Genomic DNA, 27,810 nt, shown 5'->3' on the forward strand with positions numbered 1-27,810 from the left:
CTGACACCGAAGTTATTGAAACACACCGTATTGACACCCTGTCTGCTCAAGCAGCAGAGCTAGTTGCTCTGACCCAAGCCTGCATACATGCCAAGAACCTGAAAGTAAACATATATACAGATTCACGTTACGCATTCGGAGTTGTACACGACTTCGGAGTGCTCTGGCAGGAGAGAGGTTTCATGACTTCTCATGGAACCAAGATTCAGCATGGTCTCCTCATTCAAGCTCTGTTAGATGCAATACATTTACCGACAGCTATCGCTATCATGAAGTGCAAGGCACATACGAAAGTTACTGACATCATTTCCCAAGGTAACGATCTAGCAGATCGAACAGCCAAGCTTACAGCTCAGACCCCAGACATTCCGGTTAACACGACACAGACACTCACTCTAGATCCGACTACTTGTATGACAGTTAAGGACCCTACACAAGATGTCATAGACATACAGTTACATGCTACTCCCGAAGAAATCAAGAAATGGTCCGAACAAGGAGGGGTCCAGACAGATCAAGGATGGGTGACGAAGGGAAAAGCCACATGGTTTCTCCCCGACTCTATGGTTCAAGTCATTATTAACACCGCACATAGTCCAGCACATCTAGGAGAAAAAGCCATGTTAGACAGTATACAGAACGTTTGGTTCAACAAGCACTTACGAGCTGCAGCCAAGCAGAAAGTCCGTACTTGTATGATATGTTGCCAGTTCAATCCAGGTAAAAGTGTCCCGGTGGAACAAGGTGGATTCCAAACCCCTGACCACCCTTTTGAAGTCCTCCAGATGGATTATATTCAGATGGAGCGATGTCGAGGTTTCAAGTATGTCCTCGTAGTTGTATGCGCTTTGTCCAGGTGGACAGAAGCATATCCAGTTCCAGATTACACCGCTGCGACCACTGCCAGGCAGTTGGTTCGTGAATTCTTTCCCCGTTATGGACTCCCTAGGGTCGTGTATTCAGATAACGGCCAGCCATTCTCATCCGAGTTAATGAAACATGTTTCCCTTCTGTTAGGGTACCAGTGGAAGTTCCATTGTGTGCGCCATCCTGAAGCAGCCGGTCTCGTAGAGAGACATAATCAGACCCTGAAAATCCGCATTGCAAAAGTTTGTAAAGAGAAAGGTGTAGACTGGCTAGTTGCCCTGCCAGTTGCATTATTTTATATGCGAATGGTTGCACATTCCAGATCAGGTCTGTCCCCTTATGAGGTCGTATTCGGCCGCCCCCCAAACATGTGGGGTACACCTAGACCCCGCAGTATTACAGATGTTTCCAGTAATATGTTGACAGATTACCTAGCTTCCTTGATGTCTGCCCTACACTCTTGTCGTTCGCAGATTGCCGCTGCATTTCCAGACAATCCTGAAGTGAAACCGCATGAGGTCATTCCAGGCGACCTCGTCCTTGTAAGGAACTTTGATCGTTCAAGTCCGCTGGAGCCTCGTTGGAAGGAGCCGCGACTTGTTCTCCTGACCACCCGCACGGCCGTAAAGTTGGAGGGCCGCAAGTGGTGGGTCCATCTGTCCCATATCAAGAAATTCCATGGACTTCGTGAAAAATCTTTTGCAAAGGACTGTTCCATTTCTAAGGACTGCCTAAAAACAGACTCTGAACTCAAGCCTTCCCTGTTAGAGGAAACTCCGCAACAGGAGTATAAAAAGAAACTCCGGTCTAGCAAAATAAGTCAGCCAGTTTAATTGTCTAAGTCCCTCTCGGGTGAAACGGTTAGACAGGTATCTGACATGTATGAGATAGACCCCCATAGTGAGAGAGTTAGTCAAAACTCTATACGATGTATCGTCATTTTAAGTTTCTTATTGTTTCTAAGTTTGATGGTTACCTGCACAAGTTATGCATTACATTTATGTTTTCCAATTTCTCATGTAAATAAGTTTGCTAATGCTACAGTAGACCACACATTTAGTGATCTGCCTCCTCACGAGCTATCCTATCGTCTTGCTATGCGTAATAATACATTCATCCGAATGTTACACTATTCACACCAGACCAGCAATGCCACTAATTGTTGGGTGTGTGGTCGACTCCCCCCTTTCCAGACACCGAAGGGAGTTCTGCCACTCTTTCCTTATCCGTTTTCACATAATGGTTCGTGTGGAGCATGGTCCACGTTAACGTCATCCTCCAATGATATGTCCCTTCTGAATAGAACATGTTTTCCAGACAAGCAAGGTCTCCCCCATAGAACAGGGTTAGATCTAGAAAATGAAGTTTATATTTTAGGTAATTATTCTTCGAATTTTATGGTATTGAATGTTCAGTCTGATACTACTCCAGATTTGCCTGCTATTTCAGTACTACCAGTCAAAGGCGAATTATGTGTCAGAAAGAATGGTTCCGCACATGTAGGACATAGTGATTGTACTACTACTGTCGAGTATAGTGACAGTGGGAAATCTATTTTCAAAGCCTCACGTCATTCTTATTTTGTTTGTGGTCAGACCGCATATATTCGTCTGCCCCTCGATTGGGATGGAACATGTTACATTGCCTTCCTACTGCCACCAGTTTTTCTAGCCCCATCTGATTATCATAGAAACACACATCTAGTACACGTCAGACATAGAAGGGAGATTGAGTCCCCGATTGTCGATCAAACTGAAACTATTCTAGAACAATATCAAGACTTCAATAAAGGTTTCTTCTTCTTTATAGGCCCTGTCCAGAATAGTAAGTTAATACGTAGGTTAACCAGAACCCTCGAAGCAGTAGTGAATGAGACTACTTCTGCTCTAGGTAACTTAACCGAAGAGCAATCTGCTATGAGATTTGTCGTGCTCCAAAATCGTCTCGTTCTTGACGTCATACTGGCCGATAGAGGAGGAGCATGTAGAGTCATCGGATCTAGTTGCTGCATTTTCATTCCTAATAACGCGCCGTCTGTTTATTCAGCTATAACCAGACTTCACAAAATTGCCCATCAGTTACACCAGAATCCAGGCACCTGGACATGGTCCGGTTGGCTCTGGGATATCATATCTGCCTGGGGATGGAAAGTATTGTCATTTCTAGGTATTGCAGTAATGATCATATTCAGTTGCTGCCTCTGTATACAATGTGGCCCTGCGATTTGCGGCATGTGCGCTACCTCTTGTATTCCTAGTCCTAAATCCCGTTCCAAGACAATTCGAGACGAGCAAATGATGCTATATGAAATGATAGATGGTATCATGAATATTGATGTTTCCTGATGGAAACGTAGGGCACAAGGAGGGAATGTGGAAAAGTAAATTTTACCATGTCATATGTGCCTACGTGTTCCCCATGTTATGTCATATGTGCATGATCGATATGCATGTATCCCCTTTCTGATCGATTAAAGACGCAATTACAGTTGTGTCCATCTCTAGTATGCTAGTTTCCAGTCATCATGAAAGCAACGAATATCAGGCCTATGTAAACCTACGTTGCCACGTTTTACAGTGTGCACGTTAATTCATTGAATTGTCCCCGTTTCTAGGCCTCAAAAGGGCCCGGACTCAGATTCAGCTCCTGTTTCCTGAACCCTCCGAGGAGCGATACAGCCCCCACCTGTATCCCTGACCCTTCACTTACTTTCATGCCTCGCAGTGCCCGGCCCGGCCTGGCTCTGCCTCCCAGTCTGCCAAGAGTATGTTATGTTTCTAGTTATCAGTCCAGCCCTCCTTCTCTGCATTCCTAAGCTACTGAATCACATCAATAGTTTCCGTCATGGTCTAGCCTTTATGTCTCCATGTAAGAGAAATACTGTATTAATATTCATAGAATATTCCTCGCACACGCACTACATATAGAATTATGCATGCACCAGTCTTAGTGTCTGTTAGCCTTTGCCCTGATAACTTTTGGATTCTATCAACATGTACTCTAAACACCAGATACTAGATATGCCTGGGTACATGTCGCTCTGACCCTCCAGACTTTAGTCTCCTCTTCTAGGGCAGAAGTCATAGCCCCCCAGTTCTCCCTGGTAACACGTCATTGCCAGTTTGCGCGCACCACTAGGTTAGAGGTCCCAGCTGCTCAGGTAGCCCCCTCCATGTTTCCGCCCCTTTTTATGACATATTCTGTTACGTTTACATCACATGTCTATGTATACGCCCTGTACACGCCTTCTTGTTACATCATTTTGCCCTTATCTTTCGCGACTGCTACAAACCACGCCTACTGCTACGCCCCCTGTATTGAATGTAATGTATTTGTTTAACTATAAATATTGTGCACTGTTATTAAAAGCGAGCCAATTCCCAGATCCTGCCCCCGGCAGCTGCCATCCCATTCCCATGCAGGCTGTCCTGTTCCTGTCCTTTATGTCTGATTAAAGCCTGTAGACTCCAGCTACCTCGAATCTTGACTCTTATTTATTGAGCTATCTGTTTATATGAGTATCCTGAAAAAGAGAACCGGTAATTAATTATTTATTTACCACAATAACTAGGATACACAACAGGGGAAGAGGGGGAGCTTTCGGACTAAGATACTGTAAGATTGATATTGCCAGTGGTTTCGGATCCTTTTTTCTGGTGTGGAGGTGTGCTGATGCCCATGTGGAAGGGGGGGCCGGAGCGTGGAACGATCTATGTGGGGCGACTCTCGATTGTTCTAAGGGGGGAGTTTGGGTGCGTTGTCGGTTGCAGGATTGCCCTGGACAAGTGGGTCTTCCTGTCGCACTTCTGTGGTAGGTCCAGTAGGGGATACCGGTCAGGTCTGGGACTGGGAGTCCGTTGGTAACTCTGGTGGATTTGTTTTGTGTGTGAACCTAAGTAGTAATTGTGCCCATTCCAGTGAGATAGGATGTTTACGGGTTCCCTTTACCTCCTCGTCTCGGAGCACCTCTTCCTCTGCTTTGCCCCATTTTTTCGTCGCTCCTACCCAGGCGGCTTCGGGGGGGCCCTGACGGGGCTCAACAGTGCATGGCTATCCCCCTTATCGCTAAGAGGTTAGCGAGAAACATGAATCGGTACTGCACTTTTTCGGTCTTCCGCCTGCGGAAGACCCCAAGAGCACATGCCTCCCACGTGGACATTGAGGTGATATTAGTCGTTGCCCTAAGTGTCCAGTGCACCCTGTCCCAGTAATTGTGAATGGAGGGGCAATCCCAGAACATGTGTTTAAAGTATGCTTCAGAGGCATGGAATCGGGGGCATGCAAAGTGTGTGTCTGGGTAGAACTGATGGAGACGGCGTGGGGTGAGGTACGCTCTGTGGAGGACGTTGAACTGTATGTATCGAAACCGCGCGTTCCTGGAGACGTTTTTGGGGTACTCTAAAGCTGTGCTCCACTCTTTATCATTGAGCACTCTTTCTATTTGTGTTTCCCATTTTTGCCGCAACGGCTGTAGGGAGGGGAGGAGTAGTTCCCGGACGGCTTTATACAGCCACGTGACTAAGTGTCGTCCTACCCTCATATGGAGGATAATGTGTATTACTGGGTGCGTCGGGGGCTCCCCTTCATGTGGGTTCCAGTACTGACGACTGCTGTCTATAAGTGGTCCTTGAGTTAAGAATTGTCCTAGTGGCAGGTCATATTGTTCAACCATCTGGGCCTATGTCCTAAGTTGACCATCCTCGTACAGGGATTCTATCTCCGTAACTGCCAGGTCGGTCCACACTTGGAGGGTGCCGGTCGTAAAGTAATTCTCCTCTCTCGGGAAACCAACTATTGGGAGAAGGGGTGAGTATAGGGGCCTGCCCTTGGACATGCAATATATTCTCATCAAACATGACCGGGCTATGGACATTTGGAGCAGTCGGGTATGCATGGGTTTGGTGCCCGGTAATAACAGCCAATGAATCGCCGGCTGTGGTGTGTGGCCCTCTGCAGTGATGGTCTCTCCGTCTGGCGCCCCACCGTCCAGTATGACAGCCATTGTCAGTGCCACTCTTCCTATAGGGGAAGCGTCGTCCAGACCCTACTGCTGATCTAAGCCCTGCCAACGCCTTACGGTGATTCCCTTCATACAAGTCCTCTGGGGTATGGTACAATGTCACTCCCAGGTATCTGGGCGCTTCAGAGTTCCATGCAAGTGCTTGAGGCCCAATCTGTATCTCAAATGGGGCCAAGTGAGGGCTTAGAAGGTAGAGCGTGGACTTCTCCCAGTTCACTTTGAGACCTGAGGCCTCCGCGAAGTCTCCCAGTGCGCCCGAGATGGATGATACGTCTTGAGCAGCATCCCGCACGAAAAGTAAAAGGTCATCTGCATACAATGACACGCAGTGAACCGTGTCCGCCAGTGGGATGCCCCACCCTCCCGTCTCAATCGCAACGCCAGTGGCTCCACCGCCAGGGCAAACAGGAGGGGAGACAACAGGCACCCCTGCCTGGTTCCTCTTTCAATTGCGAATGCTGGGGAGATGTATTTACCTATTCTAACTCGGGAGGTGAGACCTGTGTATAGGAGTTTTGTGTACGCTAGCAGGGTTGGTCCGACGTTGACTCTGCTAAGAACTTCAAATAGGTATGGCCATAGGAGCGTGTCAAATGCCTTTGAGGTCTAGTATTAGGCACGCCGCTTATGGGAACTGTGCACTCGTCCTGTCTTGTATGTGGAATAGTCTGCGTAGATTTTGTGATGTGTTACGCCATGTTATGAACCCGCATTGGTCTTGGTGGATTAATGGCGTAAGGATTTGTGTGAACCGCTCTGCTAGTATTTTGCCCAAAATCTTACAGTCCACGTTGAGTAGGGTGAGTAGGGTGATGGGTCTGTATGAGGAGGGGAGTGTGGAATCTCTATGCGGCTTTGGGAATGTGACTATGACCGATTCTCTCAGGGAGCCCAGTAATTCGCCCCTATCCAGGGCATAATTATACATGACGGTAATGTACCGAATCAATTGGGCCGAAAAAGTGCTATAATACTCTAGTGGAAAGCCATCCATCCCTGGTGCTTTGTTCCGTGCCAGTGCCATGATTGCATGCGTGACATCCGTGGGCTTAATCCTTTCCTCCAGCATTTTTTTTATCTGCCTGCGGAATTTGAGGCAGCGGTAATGAGTGTAGAAATATAGTGATTGTCTGTGGGTCACTCTGTCTCGGGGCGCGGTATATGTTAGAATAGTAGTCGTAAAAGATATGCAGGATGTCTGTCTGTGAATGACGGAGTATGCCTGACGCACAAGTTACTACTTGTGTAACGATATATCTGTAAGAGTTAGTGATAGATTCCTTACCTTAGAATATCCCCAGGCGTAAGACTGGATCCGGAAATGTTTGTGTAGCAGTACCCTTGCGCGTCGGTAGGCGTCGTCCGCGGCTCCGCGTCCATCGTCGGTGCCGTGATGACGTCGTCGGAGTACTTAGACACGCCTCCGCGTGCTGACGTCAGTTCTTAGACACAGCTTTTCCGCGCCAGAAGCGCTGAGCCATGTAAAAAACCAACACTGGTGCCAATGAAACTAGGGCCCTGAAAGGGGATGACCTTAACCCTAGATATCGGTTCGCAGAACGGGGAGGATGGGTGGGTCGGTAAGGAATCTATCACTAACTAATGTCTCTTACAGATATATCGTTACACAAGTAGTAACTTGTGCATCTGAAAGAGACACGTTAGTGATAGATTCCTTACCTTAGAATAGATACCCCAGCAATACCAACCACGGTGGTGGGTCTGCGAACCAATAACCACATCAGAAAGTCCTGGAGGACAGAACGGCCAAAGAAGCCATCCCTCCGGACTTGACTGTCCAGGCAGTAGTGTCTTGCAAACGTGTGCAGCGAGGCCCAAGTAGCCGCCTGGCAAATGTCCTGCAAGGGCACTCCCCGGCCCAGGGCAGTTGTAGTCGCCGTGGCTCGGGTGGAGTGAGCCCGCAATCCAACAGGGGGCTCCTTTTTGGCCAAGGAGTAACATGCCTGGATACACAAGATGATCCACCGAGAGATGGTCCTCTTGTGCACCGCTTCCCCCTTCTTAGCGCCCACGTAACCAACAAAGAGTTGGTCATCCACCCGGAACTGGCGTGTGCGATCCAAATAGAATGAAAGCGCACGTCTTGGGTCCCGACGGTGGAGCCGCTCTTCCTCTTTAGAGGGATGGCGGAAAGAAGTTGGGCAAGGTGATAGACTGCCCGATGTGGAAGGCTGTGACAACCTTGGGCAGGAAAGATGGCTTAGTACGCAATACAACCTTGTCCGGATGGACAGAAAGGAAGGGAGGAGTACAAGAAAGGGCCTGGAGCTCACTCACTCTCCTGGTAGAGGTGATGGCAACCAGGAGAGCGGTCTTCAGAGTAAGAAGGCGGAGAGGACAGTTGTGAAGTGGCTCAAAGGGAGCGCACATCAGAAATGTAAGAACAAGGTTCAAATCCCACTGAGGCATCACAAACGGAACAGAAGGAAACGTGTGTGTGATGCCTTTCAGAAAGCGATTTACAATAGGGGACTTGAACAAAGAAGGTGATCTGGCAGCCTTAGAAAGGCTGCAAGGGCAGAAAGGTAGCCCTTGATAGTGCCCAGAGCAGAGCCCTGCTGGGCAAGAGAAAGAAGGAAGAGAAGAACCTCAGAGAGAGGGGCAGCAAGAGTATCCACAGCCTTTGCTGCGCACCATGCCACAAATCTGTTCCACCTGCAGGCGTATACCGACTTAGTGGAGGGACGCCTGGCTGCCAGAATGACGTTACAGACTTCAGGAGGCAAGTCAAATGGCCTCAACTGTCGCCGCTCAATCTCCAAGCATGGAGGTGGAGACTGGACAGGTTCGGGTGGAGGACCGTCTCCTGCTGCTGCGACAGAAGGTCCTCCTGAAGAGGCAGACGAACCAGGGGATCGACTGACATACTGAGTAGCTCGGGATACCAGTATCTTCGTGCCCAGTCCGGAGCCACAAGGATGACTTGGGCCCGGTTGCGCTAGATCTTCTTCAGCACTCTGGGCAGAAGTGGTATAGGCGGAAAGGCGTACAACAGACCGCAACTCCACTCGCGACGAAAGGCATCTCTGAGCGAGTGCCGACTTGGAAATTCCAACGCGCAGAACTGATGACATTGCGCGTTCTCTTCGGTGGCGAATAGATCTAACCAAGGCTCTCCCCATTGCTGAAAGAGGCCTTGCGCCACCACGTCCGAGTTCAGACGCCATTCGTGATCCATCATGCACCGACGGCTGAGCTCGTCCGCCCTGGCCTTCAGAGAACCTGCCAGGTGTTGAGCCACCAGGGTCACGCCCTGGCGTTCCAGCCACTGCCAGAGGCGCATAGCCTCCTGGCAAAGGGTCCACGACCCCACCCAGCCCAGTTTGTTGCAGTACCACATGGCGGTGGTGTTGTCCGTGAACACCTGCACCACACTGCCCCGGACAGAGGGGAGGAATGCCTTCAGTGCTAGACGAATCGCCCGCACCTCCAAAAGGTTGATGTGGAGCCGGGCCTCCGCCGTAGACCAGAGGCCTCTGATCTCCGCCTCTCCCATGTGGCCCCCCCAGCCCTGGAGGGGCGTGTCCGTCACAACTACGTGCTCCGGTTGGGGAAGGGAGAGGGATCTGCCGCTGACCCAATCGCGGTCCGTGAGCCACCACTGCAGCTGTCTCGCAGTGCCCTCCGAGATCAGGACGTGGTCGGACAGGTTGCCCTGATGCTGGGCCCACTGAAACTTCAGGTCCCACTGCAGAGGACGCATCCGCCACCTGGCGTGATGCACCAGTAGGATGCAGGAGGCCATCAGCCCCAGAAGCCGCAGCGTCAACCTGACCGAGACCCGGGATAAAGGCATATCCCGGACCCGCTGTTCGGGAGGATAAACCCGAAACTGCACCAAATCGAGAACCGCTCCGATGAGAAGGAGCTTCTGAGAGGGACACAGGTATGACTTCGGCACATTGATGGAGAACCCCAGCTGGTGCAAGAGGTCCGCCGTCGTCTGGAGGTGGCTGACTACTGTTTGGGGCGAGCCCGCCTTCAACAACCAGTCGTCGAGGTAGGGGAAGACTGAAACCCCTAACCTGCGCAGATGAGCTGCGACCACCGCCATCACTTTCGTGAACACCCGTGGTGCGCTGGTAAGGCCGAAGGGGAGCACGATAAACTGAAAGTGCTCGTGGCCTACCGTGAACCGTGGGTAACGCCGGTGGGCCGGCAGGACGGGGATGTGAAAATAAGCGTCTTGCAGACCCAACGCTACCATCCAGTCTCATGGGTCTAGGGCAGCCAAAACCGGAGCCAGAGTCAGCATCTTGAACTTCTCCTTCCGGAGGAAGCTGTTGACGTTCCGTAGGTCCAAGATAGGGCGTAGGCCCCTTTTGCCCTTCTTGGGTACCAGAAAGTAGTGGGAGTAGCAACCACACCCTACTTCCGGCCCAGGAACGCGCTCGATGGCCCCTTTGGCCAAGAGGGCCGTAACTTCCTCCTGCAGAAGTCGCAAATGATCCCCCGATATGCAGTGGAATTACGGTGGCATGGCTGGAGGGGTCGTCTCGAAGGGGAGGGAGTAGCCCCTTCGGACGATCTGCAGCACCCACCTGTCCGAAGTGAAAGTGCGCCAGTGAGAGTGGTGATGGCGAACCCTGCCCCGCACTGGCGTCACATGGGCCGAAAAGCACGGACTAGGAGGGTTTTGAGGCGGATGCTGCGGGGGAAGGTGTGGACTGACCTCGCCGTTGTCCCCGACCGCCACCGCGTTCGGTATTACCCTGCGGAGCGTGGCTGGCAGCATGTGTGGGTACACCCCTTCCGTGGCTGTGAAAGGCAGCCGATTGCTGGCGCGGGGCCGAGAGGCCCAAGGACTTGGCCGTAGACCTGGAGTACTTAAGGCGCTCAAGCGCATGGTCTGCCTTGTCGCCAAAAAGGCGACGGCCATCAAACGGCATGTCCATCAGTGTGTTTTGGACATCGGCCGAAAAATTGGCGGACCTCAACCAGGCGTGGCGTCTGACCGGCACCGTCGTTGCCATCGCTCTACCTAGTGAGTCGGTGGTATCCAGCCCACACCGGATAGAATATCTGGCTGCATCCCGGCCCTCCACAAGGGCTTGGCCGAGTTTGGCCCGTACCTCCTACGGATACTCTGGCAGCACTTCCGCAACCGTATCCCACAGAGAATGGGTGTAGCGGCCCAAGAGGTATGCGGTGTTGGAAGACAGCAGTCCCAGACTAAGGGAGGAGAAGATCTTTTTACCGTACTGCTCGTACCTCTTGGATTCCCTGTCCGGCGGAGCCGACGGGAATGCGGTCTGGGAATTGGAGGCCTGGATGACCAGGCTCTCGGGGGTGGGGTGGGTGGACAGGAAACATGGGTCGCCCGGGGCGGGGCGGTGGCGTCAGGCCACGTTCCTATCTACGGGCGAACCCGTAGCGGGCCTGGACCAAGTGCCCAAAAGAACGTCTATTAAGGCCTCATTAAAGGGCAGCAGAGGCTCGGCCGAGCTTGACTGCGGTTTAAGGACCTCAGTGAGGAGGTTAGTCCTCACAGCCGTGACGGGGAGCTCAAGGCCCAAGGCCTTGGCTGCCCTCATCAGCACCACACTGTAGGTTGCCCCCGCCTCCGAAGCCACGGTAGGAGGCGAGACAAAACCAGTGTATGGTGACATATCCAGACCACTGGCATCCCCAAGTCCACCTGTCCAGTCCTCTTGAGACTGACACTCTCTGGTCATCTCCTGATAATCAGGGTTGTCAATGGATGGGGCCGACTCATAGAAGGTAAACTCCCCAAACGGCGTCGAAAGTGGCACTCAGCGGCGCCGCTCCGGCGTCGGACCCGGTTCGAGGGAGGCATCGGGGACGGCGCCGCCCGAGGACGGCGCCGTAGGTAACACCTGACGGACCGGCGCCGGGGGGGGGGGGGCGTAAGGTCCACCGGCGACGACCCAGATCCCGAAGCGGATCCAGTGGGTTCCTGCCGCGCCGGACCCGAAGGCGACGGTGGCGTCGGGACCATGGGGCCCTGCGGCGCCGGGGCCGAAGCACCCGACGGCATCGGGGCCAAAGTCCCCGACCCGCTAGGGGCCCCAGACGGGTCCGCTGGGCCCGAAAGGCGCCGCGGAGTCCGTCAGAGGAGAAAGGGACCTCATGGCCATGAGGAAGCGCTCGATCTCCTCCGGCGTCGCGTCTCGCCCAGGGACCGTAAGGTGTGGAGCTGGACGCGGCGCCCGCGACTCCGACGGAGCCGCGTGGAACGAGAACTACGGATCATGGTCTGCTGGCATTCCAAGCTGGGTGAGGGGGCCATCACCCATGAAGTCAAGACCACTTGCCCTGAGCAGGGAGCACCAGCCTTCTACCGGTCTGTCAACATCAGCGGACCCTGTCAAGAAGAGGAGAGCACCTGGAGGGAGTGAGACCCAGAGGCGATCCTGCTCAGTGGATCTAAGTTGCGGATAACGTGAAACATCCATTAGGACTGCTGCATGGAGAAGGTGGCGTCTTGTATGTCAGGAGGAGGTCAACAGAAATTAGGGCGGTCGCCCTTGGGCAGAGATATTAGTGATCCCTGAGTCAGAAGGGGGCCATTGTGAAATTAGGGCCGTCACCCTTGAACGGAAAATTCAGAGACCCCAATGAGCCAGGAGGGGGAGGTACCATGAAACTAGATCTGTCACCCTGGTTCAGATGAAACAGCTGACCTTGTGTCTGCCAGCAGGTGGCCATTATGGCTGTACAAACACAGTGCTGAATCGTCAAGCCCAGGCTGCTGTGAAGAACACTTGCGGTTGCTAAAGGATACGCAGAGAGGATGACTGACACAGATAAAAGCTGCCTGGAGACTAAGGAGGCATGACACCCCAGAAAAAGACCGCACAAGGTCCCAGACCTTCAGCATCAGGAGAATGGAGCCTGAGGCAAATCTCCCCCGTCCTCCAGCACCTGCCATTGGGTTGGGGAAGACTATTCAAGGCCAGCAGGCCTGTTGGGGACATGCCCTTATTTAGCACGTTGAGCTGCTGAAGTTGACTCTTTAGGCCAAACTAAGAATTTGTTGCTTAGGGTCTCATGTGGATCGTATCTTAACGTCACCTTCAGTAAGGAATGGGGAATAACCAGCCTCACTAGAAGGGACAGAAGGTTTCAAGGATACCGCACACAATGATGGCGGCACATCAACCTTAAGAGATTTTGGATACTATGCAATAAAGCAGCTCAATGGCGGCTGCTACAAGGGAAAAGATCAAGCTTACATGAATATGCATATTAAACAAACTGCCAAAATACCGAACATTACTTAAGGCCCTTTTTAAAAATAAATAAATAGGTAATTCCCCTTAAGCCTTCTTGATTCCTTTTTTTGTACAGAGAATAATGGTCACACAGGTCCATTTTCTAACAGTATTTTTGTTTTTTATGGCAATATTCTAGAGACCCAAGAGGCACTGCAATTGTGTACTTAATATAATAATCAGGTTCAAGCAGAAATCAGGTATTCAGTTCTCAAGATAGGAGGAAAGTGTTCAATTGATGAATAGTTACTACATGTTTTACAGCTAAGGGTTGTACCCAGATTCATGACATTGGGGAAGTGTCGTGCATAACTCCACATTTCAGCGGAAATAAAGGGAAACATGCATTTCCATCTCCACCAGTCGTGGCTTCTTTACACAAAGGAAGAGAACCAATTTAACTGTGAAGTACCACCCATTCAGATATATTTGATAAAAGCCTAGAACAGGGTTTCAAGGTCAAGAACGGCGAAGTATCCTGACAAGAATAGGACTAGGAGGCAGCTGTGTGTCCCGTATTCAGAATTTGCTGTGCATCATTTAATGTCTCCAAGGTGACCTTTTTCGTGCAGCGCTTACCAATGTGAAAGTAGCTAAATGGGATAGGTAGGGACCCAAGATGATTAATGCCAGCTGGCGGGTTTTGCAGCTAAAAGTTTTAGAACACCTTCTTTGGTTCTTGTCATGCTCCACAGCCTTATGTCAGAGAAGATTCCAAAGGTTTTAAACCTGTAAGAATGCATGCATGAGAAACGGTCACATTCCTACTAATAAAAACGCAAACAACAAAACTTAAGCAAAGTATTAGTATGTATTTATGCACAATAATAAAACCACCTTTTCAAATTTAAACTGGAATCTTTAAGCTTTCGAGGTTAAACTGCCACCTCTGTATATTAAATAAATCAAAACAAAAGACAATAAAAACACTGCTTCAAAATAAGGAAACAAATAAATAATATAATTTACAACATGGTAGAAAAATCAGCGAGAACAGGAATTTTGTTTGCTTTATACATAAGTACACTATACAGCAATATATATATATTTATATGTATTTATAGAATCTATAAAAACATTTTTCACATCTCTAGATCAAGTCCAAAAACCCCTTCAATGATATGGCTTAACTATCATTACCGAGAATTCTGCCTCCAGACATATGGGTCCTAACCTCGGCTTATCCAAAACCATTGCAATGGATGACACAACAGTAGTGCTTACATCACGGGAGGACTGATTCCACGCTATTTACAAGACGGAAGGAAGCTCAGTTGTGCTTCAAACTTTGAAAAAGGGCTAACGAAACAAAGTGCAACAGCTTATTAACAATTAATCAGGCTTTATTATGCGGCAGTCAAGAAAAAAATCTGCCTACCCTCTCAGCTTAAGAAGGCAATTGGGTGGAGGGACGGATTTAACAAGAATTTGTGTCCAGTCTGCCCACATTACCTGAAAATTACTAGTCAGAACTACTCTGAGAAGAGGTCCATAGTTGGGCTAGCACTCGCATAGAACTGGAGGTGCCCACGAGCTCAATTTGGGATTAACATTTGTGGAAACACAAGAGAGGCAGGTTGGTCAGCTAAGGCTGTATGAGACGCACAGAGAACGTACATTAGTATATAGTAGACAAAACTCTATTACTCTATCACAACAGTTCAGCTGCCACGTAACTGGTCTGTCCTTTGGCCTTTGTGAGAGTCTGATTATCTTTTCCAGCAGACCTTTCCAAAAAGAGGTTACTGGCAATTTCTAGCGTCTGCACTTGTTAATGGTAAAATCTTCGAATCCCATTGATTACAAAAATCATGGTAAAGAGTGGGAAAGGAAGGCTGGTGTGTGTCTAATCCATCTTTCAGGAAACTTTAGATTCTACTTTCCTTTCACATGTTTCTTTGTGGAAGTAATGAACCACTTTAGGAGGCTGGAAAAGTCATGTGGCGCTACTTTACTTATACATTACTTCTTCATAGTCCTTCTAACACTTAGCTCTAGGCTAGCCCTCTTCTTCCATTTCCTTAAATTCTTTACTTCATTAACTTATGTTAAAATAAAATAAAAACTTCTACTGCACTGGAAGAAGGGGCAGCTTTGGATGGTGTGTACTAGGAGATCTTGCACTTCTTTAGGATGGTAATGTTTTACTTAGCAGAGGATCAACTAGGAAAAAGTGCATCAAAAACTTTGTTGCATTTCACCTTTGTAAGAGAAAGTGCATAGCCAAAATAAATCCTTATAAAGAATAAAAAATGATTACAAAGGTGAACACAACGAATTAACATGTGGAACATACTGTAAGCTGTTACTGGTTAAAACTTGCATTAAACATTTGCTGTCTAGTTCGAAACTCCAGTTTGCAAAAAGGAAAGTATAATTAAAGAAGAAAGATAAGTGACAATAAATCTGATTAAAACTTGCTAGCTAGGTAACAACCGACAGATTAAACTCATGAACTGAACATAAGAAAAGCATTATCTAGAAGCTCAACCTAAGTGTTTATGGAGTGGCTACGTACCACACTGCAAGAACATTAGAATTCTATTTGACATTTTCTGAATTCTATTGAAAACCAAAAATGTATAAGGGGTAGGTGCGGGGACATTGTGAGGGTGGAGGCGAACAACTGGTGTTGGCAAAGTGAATGCCTGAACGAGGACAGAGTGCCACAGCTATGTGCTGGTGAGGGTTGACGGTGTATACTGCATCCTGCGTTGGGTAGGATCAACTGTGTTTAGAAGAGACAAAGCTGCACTGATTCTTTATAAATTAGAAAGTACTCCTGTTACCAGTTGTAGGACTAAACTTGATTGGGGGGGGGGGGGCTCCAAAGTACATGGGGGTGCACCTCCAGACCCAGTCAGGAGCTATCGGGCCAGGGTCCCAACCACCGTCCACGCACAGTGCTGGAAGGGAGCTCCCCTGAACTCGCACCTCCCTCCCCGCACAGCAGGGCTCCTGTTACACCACCGCCTGTCACTACTGAAGTAATTTTTACAGTTTTATTATTAACTACACAGCTGAAGCCACACAACTTGTTTTGTAAAAACGTCAAACACGCCGCTGCTTGCTTAAACTTCTGGAAGGCTGAAGCGATCTCCTGACCCCAGGGAAGAGATCATGGTTGAATAGAAGACATCATCACCATGTCAGCCATTACACAACACTACTGGAATATGCAAGACATAGGCATTGCAAAACTATGTTCCTAATTTGAACCCACCACTGCGTAACTCATTGTAAATCTGGAGGCCAAGACATTGGTTTAATAATGTGTGTGTCAGTATTTAGTGTGATTTCATAGTTCAGAGCATTCTCGCTGCAGATATTTTAAGCTAGTCCATCTCAATAACGGAAAAATACAGAGGGTATGAGAGAATGAAAGAGGCCAATGAGTAACTATGCCTATGATTTCACTTCTTTAGGCCAAATGAAAAAGATAAGCCAGTAAAACAAGAATTGAAGACCATACTACTGAAGTAAGACTTAGGATCAAGAGCCAGCCTCTGCAGCATCCAAAGGCCTCTGATCTTAGTCTGTATACTGATACAGATGTACTACCTTCTAAAAGATGACAAACCTCTCCCAGTTTGGGATTCTAAATTCTTTACTGATTGTGTGGAAAAATAGAAACTTCTAACTGTCCTCAGAGCTGTTCAAATTCGGCCCAGGCGAACATGAATATATAACAGCACTTCTAAGTCAATGAATTAAAAGGATGAGGGGTTGGCAGACATTTTAAAGAAACTAGGTATTAGTATTTACCAACCGAGGCCGTCATTGCTGCAAACTGGCATCACAGTGTGTGGAGAAGAAAAAGCAAGATCCTAATATATATATATCACCGATTTATGACACTAGAAAAGGAAGTTCCTTGCTTTATGAAATTGAGAAATAGTACGGAATTGCATTACGGCTGAAAATAAAAAGTGGGTTAACTCTTGGCTACACAACTTTGTAGGGCACAAAGCGTGTGTTTTCGCTCTCTCTGCCCCACAAAAAATCTATAAGTATGAAGCACTACTATGCCTTCCATAACTTTGTGTGTTTCTATTCCATTAAACAAAGCATGTGATTAGAAAGTCATTGCCTAACCTCAGCAAGCTTTGGCACTGCAGGCAGGGTATTAATTTATTGTTTATATACAAAAAATATAAACACTTAGAAGAGCTCAAATGTCTTTTAAATACTACAGAAAACTCATGTAAAAAGGTTGATATGGTAAATGTCTCAGAAACGCACAATGTCAGAAAAAGCCAAATAAATGAGCCCTTTTTCCAATAAATTATGGAAAAGCAAGAAATAGAACTCTTACCGGATTTCGATTTTTTTTTTAAAGATATATATCCTAGTATTTCTGTATAGTTGTAGTCAAATATTATTTGCTGCCTTACACTACAATTAAACACTGCTTGGAGGGGAATGTATTATGGAGAACTATGAATTAGTTAACAATAGAAGACAAAAAGCAAGTTGAATTGAAAGGGACATGTCTGGCACCTGAGTTAATCAACCTGTTTTTACCTTCACATTACGGGTGGTATCTGTGGCAGGGCATTTTGGGGAAGGCAGGCATTTATGACAGTGGTTGGCGAGACCACAGTAACGTAATTCTTTAAAAAATCTTCCTCTGTCTGTATCCCGTTCTCATAATTGGTAGTAAACAGGAAGCCACTTGATTCTACAGTACCAGATAGCTAAAGGCTACGCCCAAAAGTAACGGTGGTGTAAATGCAAGTAGGTAGTTATATCTGCTTGAGAAACGCATACAAAATTGTATCAATTGCTAAATAGTGTTGCGCGACTAAACAGATCATTTCGCAAAAACTGCCCCTCAATAAAGCAATGTGAATTTGTTTCAGTTTATATAGGCCCTCATATGTGTCCTATTCGCTGATCCTGTCACAATGTCTAAAAGTGGAGGGGAGGAATGCAAATAATTTTAAAAGAAGAGTTTGGGATTGTGTACCATTTCAAACATTTGATTAACAACTTGTTTTTTGCTCTCCAAATACAAAGATTGTGATGGTTTGAGAGATGCTTTAAAACGAGCATCACCCCGGAAACGACAAACATTTACTTCAGTCTTCAAAAGAGGTCCACCAATGCTGGAAAGATAATCAAAAGACCTAACATCCATGGTCTTTATCTAGGTTAGGGAGCCCAACTCTGCACCACAAGTGTCCTCCGGTCTTGAAAGAATTGAGTTTTAGAATCCCCCTAATATTAGCACCTTGTAAAGCTCTCAAAAGAAGAAAGCAATGCTTTTAGAATGGTGTAAAAAGGGAAACTCTTCCTCTCAGAATGTACGTAGGCTAGCTGACGCAATGCCTCTACTCACCTCATCCTGTGTGCTGTGCTGCCTCTCAGAAGCCTTTAGGAGAGCACACTAAGGGCATGCTAATGTTACATACAAAAAATAAAATGTGTAAAGCTGGTGCCCGTGTCAGAGTGCATATTTAAAATCGAAGGTTTCAAATGTCAGTTGGAAAAGCCTCTTGGGCTATCTCCATACCCCAAGTGCATTCGTTCAGTTCATGTGATCCATCTGTAGATTTCAAACATTCTTCCTGGCAAGAAGTACAGCTATTGGCCACTTTCTGTCTTCCCTTATACCTGATAGAAGATCTATTCAAGCGTACATACTCAAGACTGAAACACAGCAGCTGGGAATTTCTCTGCGCTCCATGTTGCTGAATGGACTTTGCAGTAATGCAGGCTCCCTTAAGTAGGCAACGCAGTGACTGTTCTTAGTGAAACTGCTCATTCTACCAGGTTCCCAGCACACAGCAAAATACAAGGATCTGTACTTTGAAAGAAAGTCAGTGCAATCACTGTTTTAAGACAATCCAGCTTGCTCTGCTGCATCACAGTCCATTTTCCCACATGACAGAACCCCTGCCTCTCTCTCTTTCTTGTCCAATGTCCGCTTGAGGCTGTTGCTGAGAAAGGTCTCCGACAGGACTGTCAAAAATGGTGTCCCTGCGAATGGCCTCGGCGACTGAGAGCTCCTGGGCAAGGTCATTGAAGCGGGCGATGTAGTCCACACTGTTCTCGTTCATCATGCAGACCAGCTGGGAGTCAACCACCTGCAGAGAGAAATACAGAAAGTGAGCCAGTAGCATCGACATTAGGTCACATGTTTGCTTGCGATGAATCTAAGTATACAACACAGCTATCATAAATAATATTCAAGTAAGTTAAAAACATATTACAGGGAACGAGCCAAATCGCAACACAGGAAAAAAGCATGTTAGGACTTCTTGTGTTTGTCAATAAACGTTGTGTATAACAATCCTTGAACAAAATAGATGGAATGGAGAAAGAAAAGAAACTATGGACTTGGAGCAAGAAGGCAGAGTCCACATGCTGAAGCAAGGTGCTTGCGCCTCTAGCAGCAACTTGATGCATACAGCAAAGCACTATAGAAAAATACTGGAAACGTATGGTGCAAAAACAAAGATGATATCTGCACCCAGGCCTTTGACTCCATTTTTTGTGGTAGTGCACTATGAACATAACTGAAAAACACCACTGGAATACTGAAGGTCTGTGTTGCAAGCCAGGCTAGGGCTTTGATAACGGGTTTGCGCACTGCGGTGCAACATCTACCTGGAGAACTGGCTGCTGATTCGGAGTCTGGAGGTCTGGCTGGGGCCCTTGAAGCATATTGCGGAAGCTGCAGGATGGGTGCCTGGGGACTGCCAAGGCTCTGGCCTGAAAGGTGAGACAGGGGGCATTGAAAAACAGGCAATCGGGAAACCAGGTAGCCTGCCACTAACTTTATGCCTGGGGCCAGAAGCAAAACGTTGGAGGCAGTCAAACAGCTCCAACTATGGCTGCTGCATAAAAGGAGCACCAGAAGAAAGGCAAAACTGAGTAGTATCTGTGGGGACAGAGTGACCAGACTTAGTGCATGGAGGAGGTGTCCTTGGAGTTTGTGCCTAGTGGGTATTTGGGCACAGTGGCACCTAGGAGACTTAAGGGGGAGGTGGGGGAGGGTTGGCTCATGGGATACAGAGAACTGCCTGATAATAATCCCCCATCCTGGACGCGGGTTAGATGAGCCTTTGCTTTCCCATCTAAAATGAAGACATTTTTGACATGATCACATTGTTAGCGGAGAAAAACAGGCCAGCATTAGCGTTTGATGAACTGTTGAGCGGACAGTGGATCCGTCAGGCTGTGTATGCTTTCAGCTGGGCACAACAAATACCCATAGCCACCCTGGTAACTGAAAAGATAAGGGAAGGATAGAGTTTCCAAACACATGCAGCAAACCAGAATGCACAAGTATACTGTGACAGCAGAGTGTGGCAGGGTTGCAGTGAGGTGAGGATAACTCATGGGGCTGGACAGCAATGTCGATAACTAGACAGGCTCTGGAAGCAAAAGAAAAATCTGGACAGACCCTGGAAGGGAACATAGACATCATCTATATGAGGGTGCACCTGATGAGGGTCGATCTTCACAAATGAAGTGAAAGAATTCTAGAAATGGAAAAATTATGGTGGAAGTGGTGATTAGAATCTCACAGTGAAAAAGCAATCTGAGCTGGCATATCTCCTGTGTCACAAAGTAGACGATGCAGAGAGGCGTTCACAATGAAATAATCTAAAATTTGTGGGGTCTCCCAAGAAAGCTGAAGGGCTCTTGGGAGATGTATTTAACAGCTATGTCAAAGAGATGCTTCAATCAAAAGAACTGTCTCCTTGCCTGATAGTGAAGAGGGCCCACAGGGCATTGGAAGGACCACCATCACTGAAGGCCCTGCCAAGAGCCATAGTTGCAAATTTCTCAACTATCGGTAACCAGGACATTTTCTTGCAGCACTCCAGGAGTATAGGAGATCAGAAATTTGAAAATTAAACGTGACAAATATTTCTGGACTACATGTAGAGGAGTCAGAAGTTGAAAAAATCCTTTAGTCCGGAAACAAAAACTTGGAACCATGAATTGGAATCTGAAATACATGATGCTCAATCCATCAAAGTTGTTAATAGTACACCGGTCACATTTCTTCAATAATCCCTAAAAAGTATGGGAATGGCTCGAGCCAGGAGACAGAATGAGAAACGTCCACAGGAGAACTGAATCCTGGAGAACTGAATACTGGAGAATGTAGAACGTCAGTCAAAGAGTCACTAGCAATCTAGGAAGGACACAGAATACAGTGGCTACAACTAAAAGTCCATCAAAAGTGGTAGTAAGAGAATGTATTATTGGAACCAGCAGAAAAAAGTATACCCGAGATATTCAAAAGCGTGACAAACTCCAAAACAGAGGCTGATATAGAACTGAAGGTGTAATCAACAATATGAAAAATTGGAAGCACAACAAAAGCTGATGAATATTGATATACATTTGTAAATGCACTTATCAAAATGATTTTGGGAAGTGTACATGGGCTTAAAAACTATACAAAAAGACACATTGTTCATACTCACATTAGACAACTTTAGGTGGAAGTGGTTCTCATTCATGAGACGCACTTTACTAAGTCAGAAGAAAATTAAAGCGGAGAGCACAAGTATACTGTGCCACGTAGTCGGCGTACACAAGGGGAGCCATGAACTGAAGAGCCCCTGGAGTACCATTTATACTTCCAAGTACTAAATTATACAAAGAGGGTAGGTATGCTGTGGCCTATGAGTTGCTTAATAAGGATGAGGTATTTATGGCCAACATATATGCACCAAAGCCAACACCATGGACTGTGCCTGCTGTTGATGCACAGTTTCAAAAGGTCGATGTATGTAAGCTAGCTGCCTGGAATAACACCTAAACTTCATGTACGTTTAACTGGTTGGCGGGAGACAGGATTCCCAAGGAGTGTGCTGTAGTTCAACTATCTTTAATGAAATGTAAGCCAAGCCTACATGCAAGATGCACTGTTCCTAGGGAGAAAATATTCTCACAGTGTATTCCAATTTTGTATGTACACATATATAATCAACCCGTTAATTCTTTAAAAGAAAAACAAAATTTATTTGTATCGAAACATATTTACTTAGTCACAATTGTTCTGTGATTAGTTGTGGTCATAAAGACTTCAATATTTCTGATTCATTACAAAACCAAATATCTCTGAGAATCTATATTCTGATTTGCTTTGTTGTACTGAGAAAATACAGTAACTCGTAGTATTCACGTGTACATGATCATATGAAGAGTTTACATCGTTATATATAACAAGTAAAACACTTAGAAAAAGATGTCGCCCGATGCATTTCGGGAAACCCTGTTCCCTTCTTCAGGGGCGAATATCTGCGAAAGAATAAATTGAAAGTACATAAGATAAACAGCTAACATGAATTATTCTGATTACAACTGAAATCTTATTAGTAATAACACATAGGAGGGATACTAGATCCTGGACTAGATAGGTCAACATAAATCTAATGCAGCATACTATACCGTATATTACATGTCAAACAACAATAGAATCTGTAGGGACTATACGATGAAAAGTGACTCGGGTGAAGCTTATTCGTTGTCTACACACTGGTTCTTGACATATCGAGTTTATCAGAATTCACATAAACTTAAACATGATAACTTATATTCTCATTTGTATGAAGTCAACATGTCGTGCTAATCAAATAATAATACCACTGGCATGATAACAAACCATTTCAAAGATTAATAATAAGAGAGAATTTAAAAAAAACAAAAACCGGTAATATATTAACAAATCACTGTTACAGTACCTTCCTTATGTCACAGCTCCTATTCGATTAGTATGTATGTGGTAAATCCTCTTCACTCAACGAGAGGAACGCTAATCTCAATCTGAATAACGTAATTTTACGGTTTGTCATGCTCGCATACCTTTGGCAACGTTACCGTATGCTCTCTTCCTTCCGAGTTCAACACTTGTTGTGTGGGGCCACTGTGCTTTCGGAAATGACCAGACTGATCCTGTTAATAAAGTGTACCGAGATTCACTTATAATGAACAAGTATGCCATGTGTCTCATTTCAAGCAAGTTTAAAGTGCAAACAATCCAACTTTTAGTCGTGAAAGGATTATTGCGTGTCCATTATGAGAGTTTTCAATTTATTCACGTTCAGTTACCACACATCATCTCTACGACTCTAACGCTCGTGATATTCAACATGTCTCCCAGAGTGTTGGTTATCAAATAGTAAATACTTCACTCTCTAAAAATGCTTTCTAGGTTTATTTCCTAATTGCGAATCTGTACCTAGTATCAATGGTGGCATGTTATTCACAACCGAGTTATAAGTGGTAAGGACTAGACGAATGATATATAATTACCTTCTGTCTAAATATTCAGGCCAAAATTTCTGCGTTCTTCCCTGATTATCAAAGCGATACAAATGCGATATCTGCGGTTAAATAAACAGAAACAAACTGTGTAACGGTACCGACTTTAAATGTGTAACCCTAATAGATAAACATTGTCATGTAAGTACCTTAAATCTTCGTGCGTATATCGCGGTAGATAGAGAGTCTACCGCGATATACGCACGAAGATTTAAGGTACTTACATGACAATGTTTATCTATTAGGGTTACACATTTAAAGTCGGTACCGTTACACAGTTTGTTTCTGTTTATTTAACCGCAGATATCGCATTTGTATCGCTTTGATAATCAGGGAAGAACGCAGAAATTTCGGCCTGAATATTTAGACAGAAGGTAATTATATATCATTCGTCTAGTCCTTACCACTTATAACTCGGTTGTGAATAACATGCCACCATTGATACTAGGTACAGATTCGCAATTAGGAAATAAACCTAGAAAGCATTTTTAGAGAGTGAAGTATTTACTATTTGATAACCAACACTCTGGGAGACATGTTGAATATCACGAGCGTTAGAGTCGTAGAGATGATGTGTGGTAACTGAACGTGAATAAATTGAAAACTCTCATAATGGACACGCAATAATCCTTTCACGACTAAAAGTTGGATTGTTTGCACTTTAAACTTGCTTGAAATGAGAGACATGGCATACTTGTTCATTATAAGTGAATCTCGGTACACTTTATTAACAGGATCAGTCTGGTCATTTCCGAAAGCACAGTGGCCCCACCCAACAAGTGTTGAACTCGGAAGGAAGAGAGCATACGGTAACGTTGCCAAAGGTATGCGAGCATGACAAACCGTAAAATTACGTTATTCAGATTGAGATTAGCGTTCCTCTCGTTGAGTGAAGAGGATTTACCACATACATACTAATCGAATAGGAGCTGTGACATAAGGAAGGTACTGTAACAGTGATTTGTTAATATATTACCGGTTTTTGTTTTTTTTAAATTCTCTCTTATTATTAATCTTTGAAATGGTTTGTTATCATGCCAGTGGTATTATTATTTGATTAGCACGACATGTTGACTTCATACAAATGAGAATATAAGTTATCATGTTTAAGTTTATGTGAATTCTGATAAACTCGATATGTCAAGAACCAGTGTGTAGACAACGAATAAGCTTCACCCGAGTCACTTTTCATCGTATAGTCCCTACAGATTCTATTGTTGTTTGACATGTAATATACGGTATAGTATGCTGCATTAGATTTATGTTGACCTATCTAGTCCAGGATCTAGTATCCCTCCTATGTGTTATTACTAATAAGATTTCAGTTGTAATCAGAATAATTCATGTTAGCTGTTTATCTTATGTACTTTCAATTTATTCTTTCGCAGATATTCGCCCCTGAAGAAGGGAACAGGGTTTCCCGAAATGCATCGGGCGACATCTTTTTCTAAGTGTTTTACTTGTTATATATAACGATGTAAACTCTTCATATGATCATGTACACGTGAATACTACGAGTTACTGTATTTTCTCAGTACAACAAAGCAAATCAGAATATAGATTCTCAGAGATATTTGGTTTTGTAATGAATCAGAAATATTGAAGTCTTTATGACCACAACTAATCACAGAACAATTGTGACTAAGTAAATATGTTTCGATACAAATAAATTTTGTTTTTCTTTTAAAGAATTAACGAGTTGATTATATATGTGTACATACAAAATTGGAATACACTGTGAGAATATTTTCTCCCTAGGAACAGTGCATCTTGCATGTAGGCTTGGCTTACATTTCATTAAAGTATTTCACATGCTGTGCAGCCAACACAGTGGCAGATAGCACCCTTGTAAAGAATAGCAGTTTATCATTTAAAATAGTGTATTTAGAGTGCTCCCCTTACTCCCTCTCTTGTTAGTAGTTCAACTATCAACATTCATTTGAGCGTTGAATTAGCCTTCTCTCCAAACAATCTGCAGCCATCAAAAAGCATGTTCATCAAAGATGCTTAGACATCTCCTGAAAACACTGTTGATCCAATCTACGAGTGACTTCTAAGCATTACGCTAGTGCCAACAGTATTGCCAACGCTGCCTTTGGTGTCCACATCAGGATAAAAGTTAAAGACATACTTTGCTGCATCCTGGCCATCGGGTTTAATTTGAGCCAGTGAGGCTCTGTGTTCTTTCCAGGATGGCCCGCAAGATCTTGTTGGTCATTGTTAGACCTGGCACCTTGGCGTGAGTCTCCCTTCCACTTTTTGCTGATGTGCCTCAGATGTTTTGCTGGTGTTCGCTGCTCAGGGCACTGCGCCACGGACAATCCGTGCCGCAGTGCAAGTGCTTCCAATGTAAAGTGTACCTGTAATTGATTTCCATGATTGGCTCATTGGATTTACTGTCAGTCCCCAGTAAAGTGCACCAGGAGTGCCAGGGCTTGTAAATACCAATACTGCTAGTGGGCCTGCAGCGCTGGTTGTGCCACCCACAGAAGCAGCCTGTTAAAATATGTCTAGGGTCTGCCATTGCAGAACCTGCATGCAATCTGGTACTGTCATGCTAACTGCGCAAGTACACCTACTTGCCAGGCCCTAAACCTTCCCTTAACTTCATATTAGTCACCCCTATTGTAGGAAAAATGGCAGGGTGCATTGTAAGCATAAGGTAGGACAAGCTCTGATGTGTGTTGCATGTCCTAATAGTGAATTACAGCCATTTTCGTTTTTCACTATTGTAAGGCTACCTGTTCTCATAGGCCAGAATAGGATGCTGGAATTATTACACTCTATAATCCCAGCAGGCTCAGGGAACATGGTAGAAAATCGAGTTTAATATGCCTGAACTCAGAATAATAAAATACTTCTTTTAGTAAAGTTTATTTTAATATCCTGTGTTTGCAAATGCTACTTTTAGAAAGTTAGCATTTGCTTGCCTGACTATTTCAGCCCGCCTCTGCCAGGATGTGTATCTGCTGTCAGGGTTGTGTGAGTGACAGGGCTGGGGATGACAGGTGGTAAATAGAGGGATTACACCAGAGTGGGTGGTGGGAGTGCCCCTTGACTCTGAATAGGGCTGTGCTCTGCCACCACAATGCTGGCTCCGCCCCCTTGGGGAGCGACTGATGACTCTGCCCGACACCTGGTCCAGGAAGAGGGAAGACTGTCAACAAAGTGCTCCGGACTGTACTTGTCATCACAATGCTGGCTCCACCTCCTGCGGAGCGTCTGCTGTCCCTGCCCCACAAACCAGAGCCTGGAAAACAAAGTGCTCAGAGACTGACTGGATTAGGCAAAGGCCCCCCTGGCCTGCAAGAACAAAAGAAATGTCCTATAAAAGTAGGAGCCCTGCTCCTAAGAAATCAGATCCTGTTTACGCCAAGAAGAAACTCTGCCTGAAGAGAAGGACCTGGGAAAGCTGCATGGAGGACTACTGTCTCTAATCCTGAGAGACTGGCCTGTGGTGGGTGCCTTGCTGCACTAAAGGAGAGAAGACTGAGAAAGACTTTAAATTTCAACTTGTGCCTCTGCTGTGAACAATCTCCAAGGGCTTGCTGGTGAGCCTGCCCCCTGAACTGCGCCGAAAGGAACATTGGGCGCTACCCCCCTCCCTGAAGTAGGAACTGCTGATGGTGTTGCCTGTCCTGCAGTGCCCACAAAGAGAAGCTGAGTGCGCTGTGCAAGCGCGCACCCTGAAGAATCTGTGCACCCCTGGTCTTGCCGAGCAAAGTGACCTGTGACCTGGCCAAGAGCTGCAGCCGCAAAGTAAAGTCCAGCCCCACCTGGTCCGAGCACCGTATCTGCCGCCAAAGCCGAGCCGAAGCCCACGCAGGAAGAAAGGACCGGTCTGGTCTAGGCACCGCGACCCTGTGGCCCCCGAGCCGGAGAGCGCACCGTAAGGAAGGACGTCTGCCTGGTTCACTTCCCCGCCGTGAGCCTGCTGAAGTGTGCCCCGCCGCACTGAGAATCGCCGTCAGCCCGACCCCCCTCAGGACCCCAGGACTCAGCACTTGTGAGCCTGTGTCCCCCGGAGCACCGCCAACCAACGGAGAAGCGACCCCGTTGCCTCCGTGCCACCCCGCCGTCCAGGAAAGCACCGCAACGTCGGACCGCAGCATAGAGCCGTCCGCCCCGAACCTGCAAATGAAACCAAGGTACTGTGCCCTGTAACCGGTGCGAGTCGTATTAAGCCTACGGCTTGCACCGCCCTTCGTGCCTTCCCAAAGATCCAAAACTGTGTGGGGTAAGAGTCTACATGCCCACCAGCGACTCGCCCCACCTCACTCTGCGCAAACCTGCCTCAAGTGCGCCTGGCCGTACCCTGCGCTCCGGACTGCCGTGTCCGTGCGGCGTGTGCGCCCAGAACTGCCGTGGTACGAGGCG

At 46.5% G+C, this 27,810-nt stretch overlaps 1 protein-coding gene across 1 annotated transcript in view; it reads right to left on the reverse strand.

The window, feature by feature from the left end:
* Positions 1-17,702: 17,702 nt before the first annotated feature.
* CRAMP1 (cramped chromatin regulator 1) overlaps positions 17,703-27,810 on the reverse strand; it is a 1,037,800-nt gene continuing 1,027,692 nt past the window's right edge. Inside the window, exon 21 of the mRNA XM_078662937.1 lies at positions 17,703-19,232. Coding sequence (XP_078519063.1) covers positions 19,011-19,232 — 222 coding nt within the window. The 3' untranslated portion in view covers positions 17,703-19,010. The remainder of the gene's footprint in view (positions 19,233-27,810) is intronic.

This window comes from Lissotriton helveticus, chromosome 10 (assembly GCF_964261635.1).
Source record: "Lissotriton helveticus chromosome 10, aLisHel1.1, whole genome shotgun sequence".
Taxonomy (NCBI): Eukaryota; Metazoa; Chordata; class Amphibia; order Caudata; family Salamandridae; genus Lissotriton; species Lissotriton helveticus.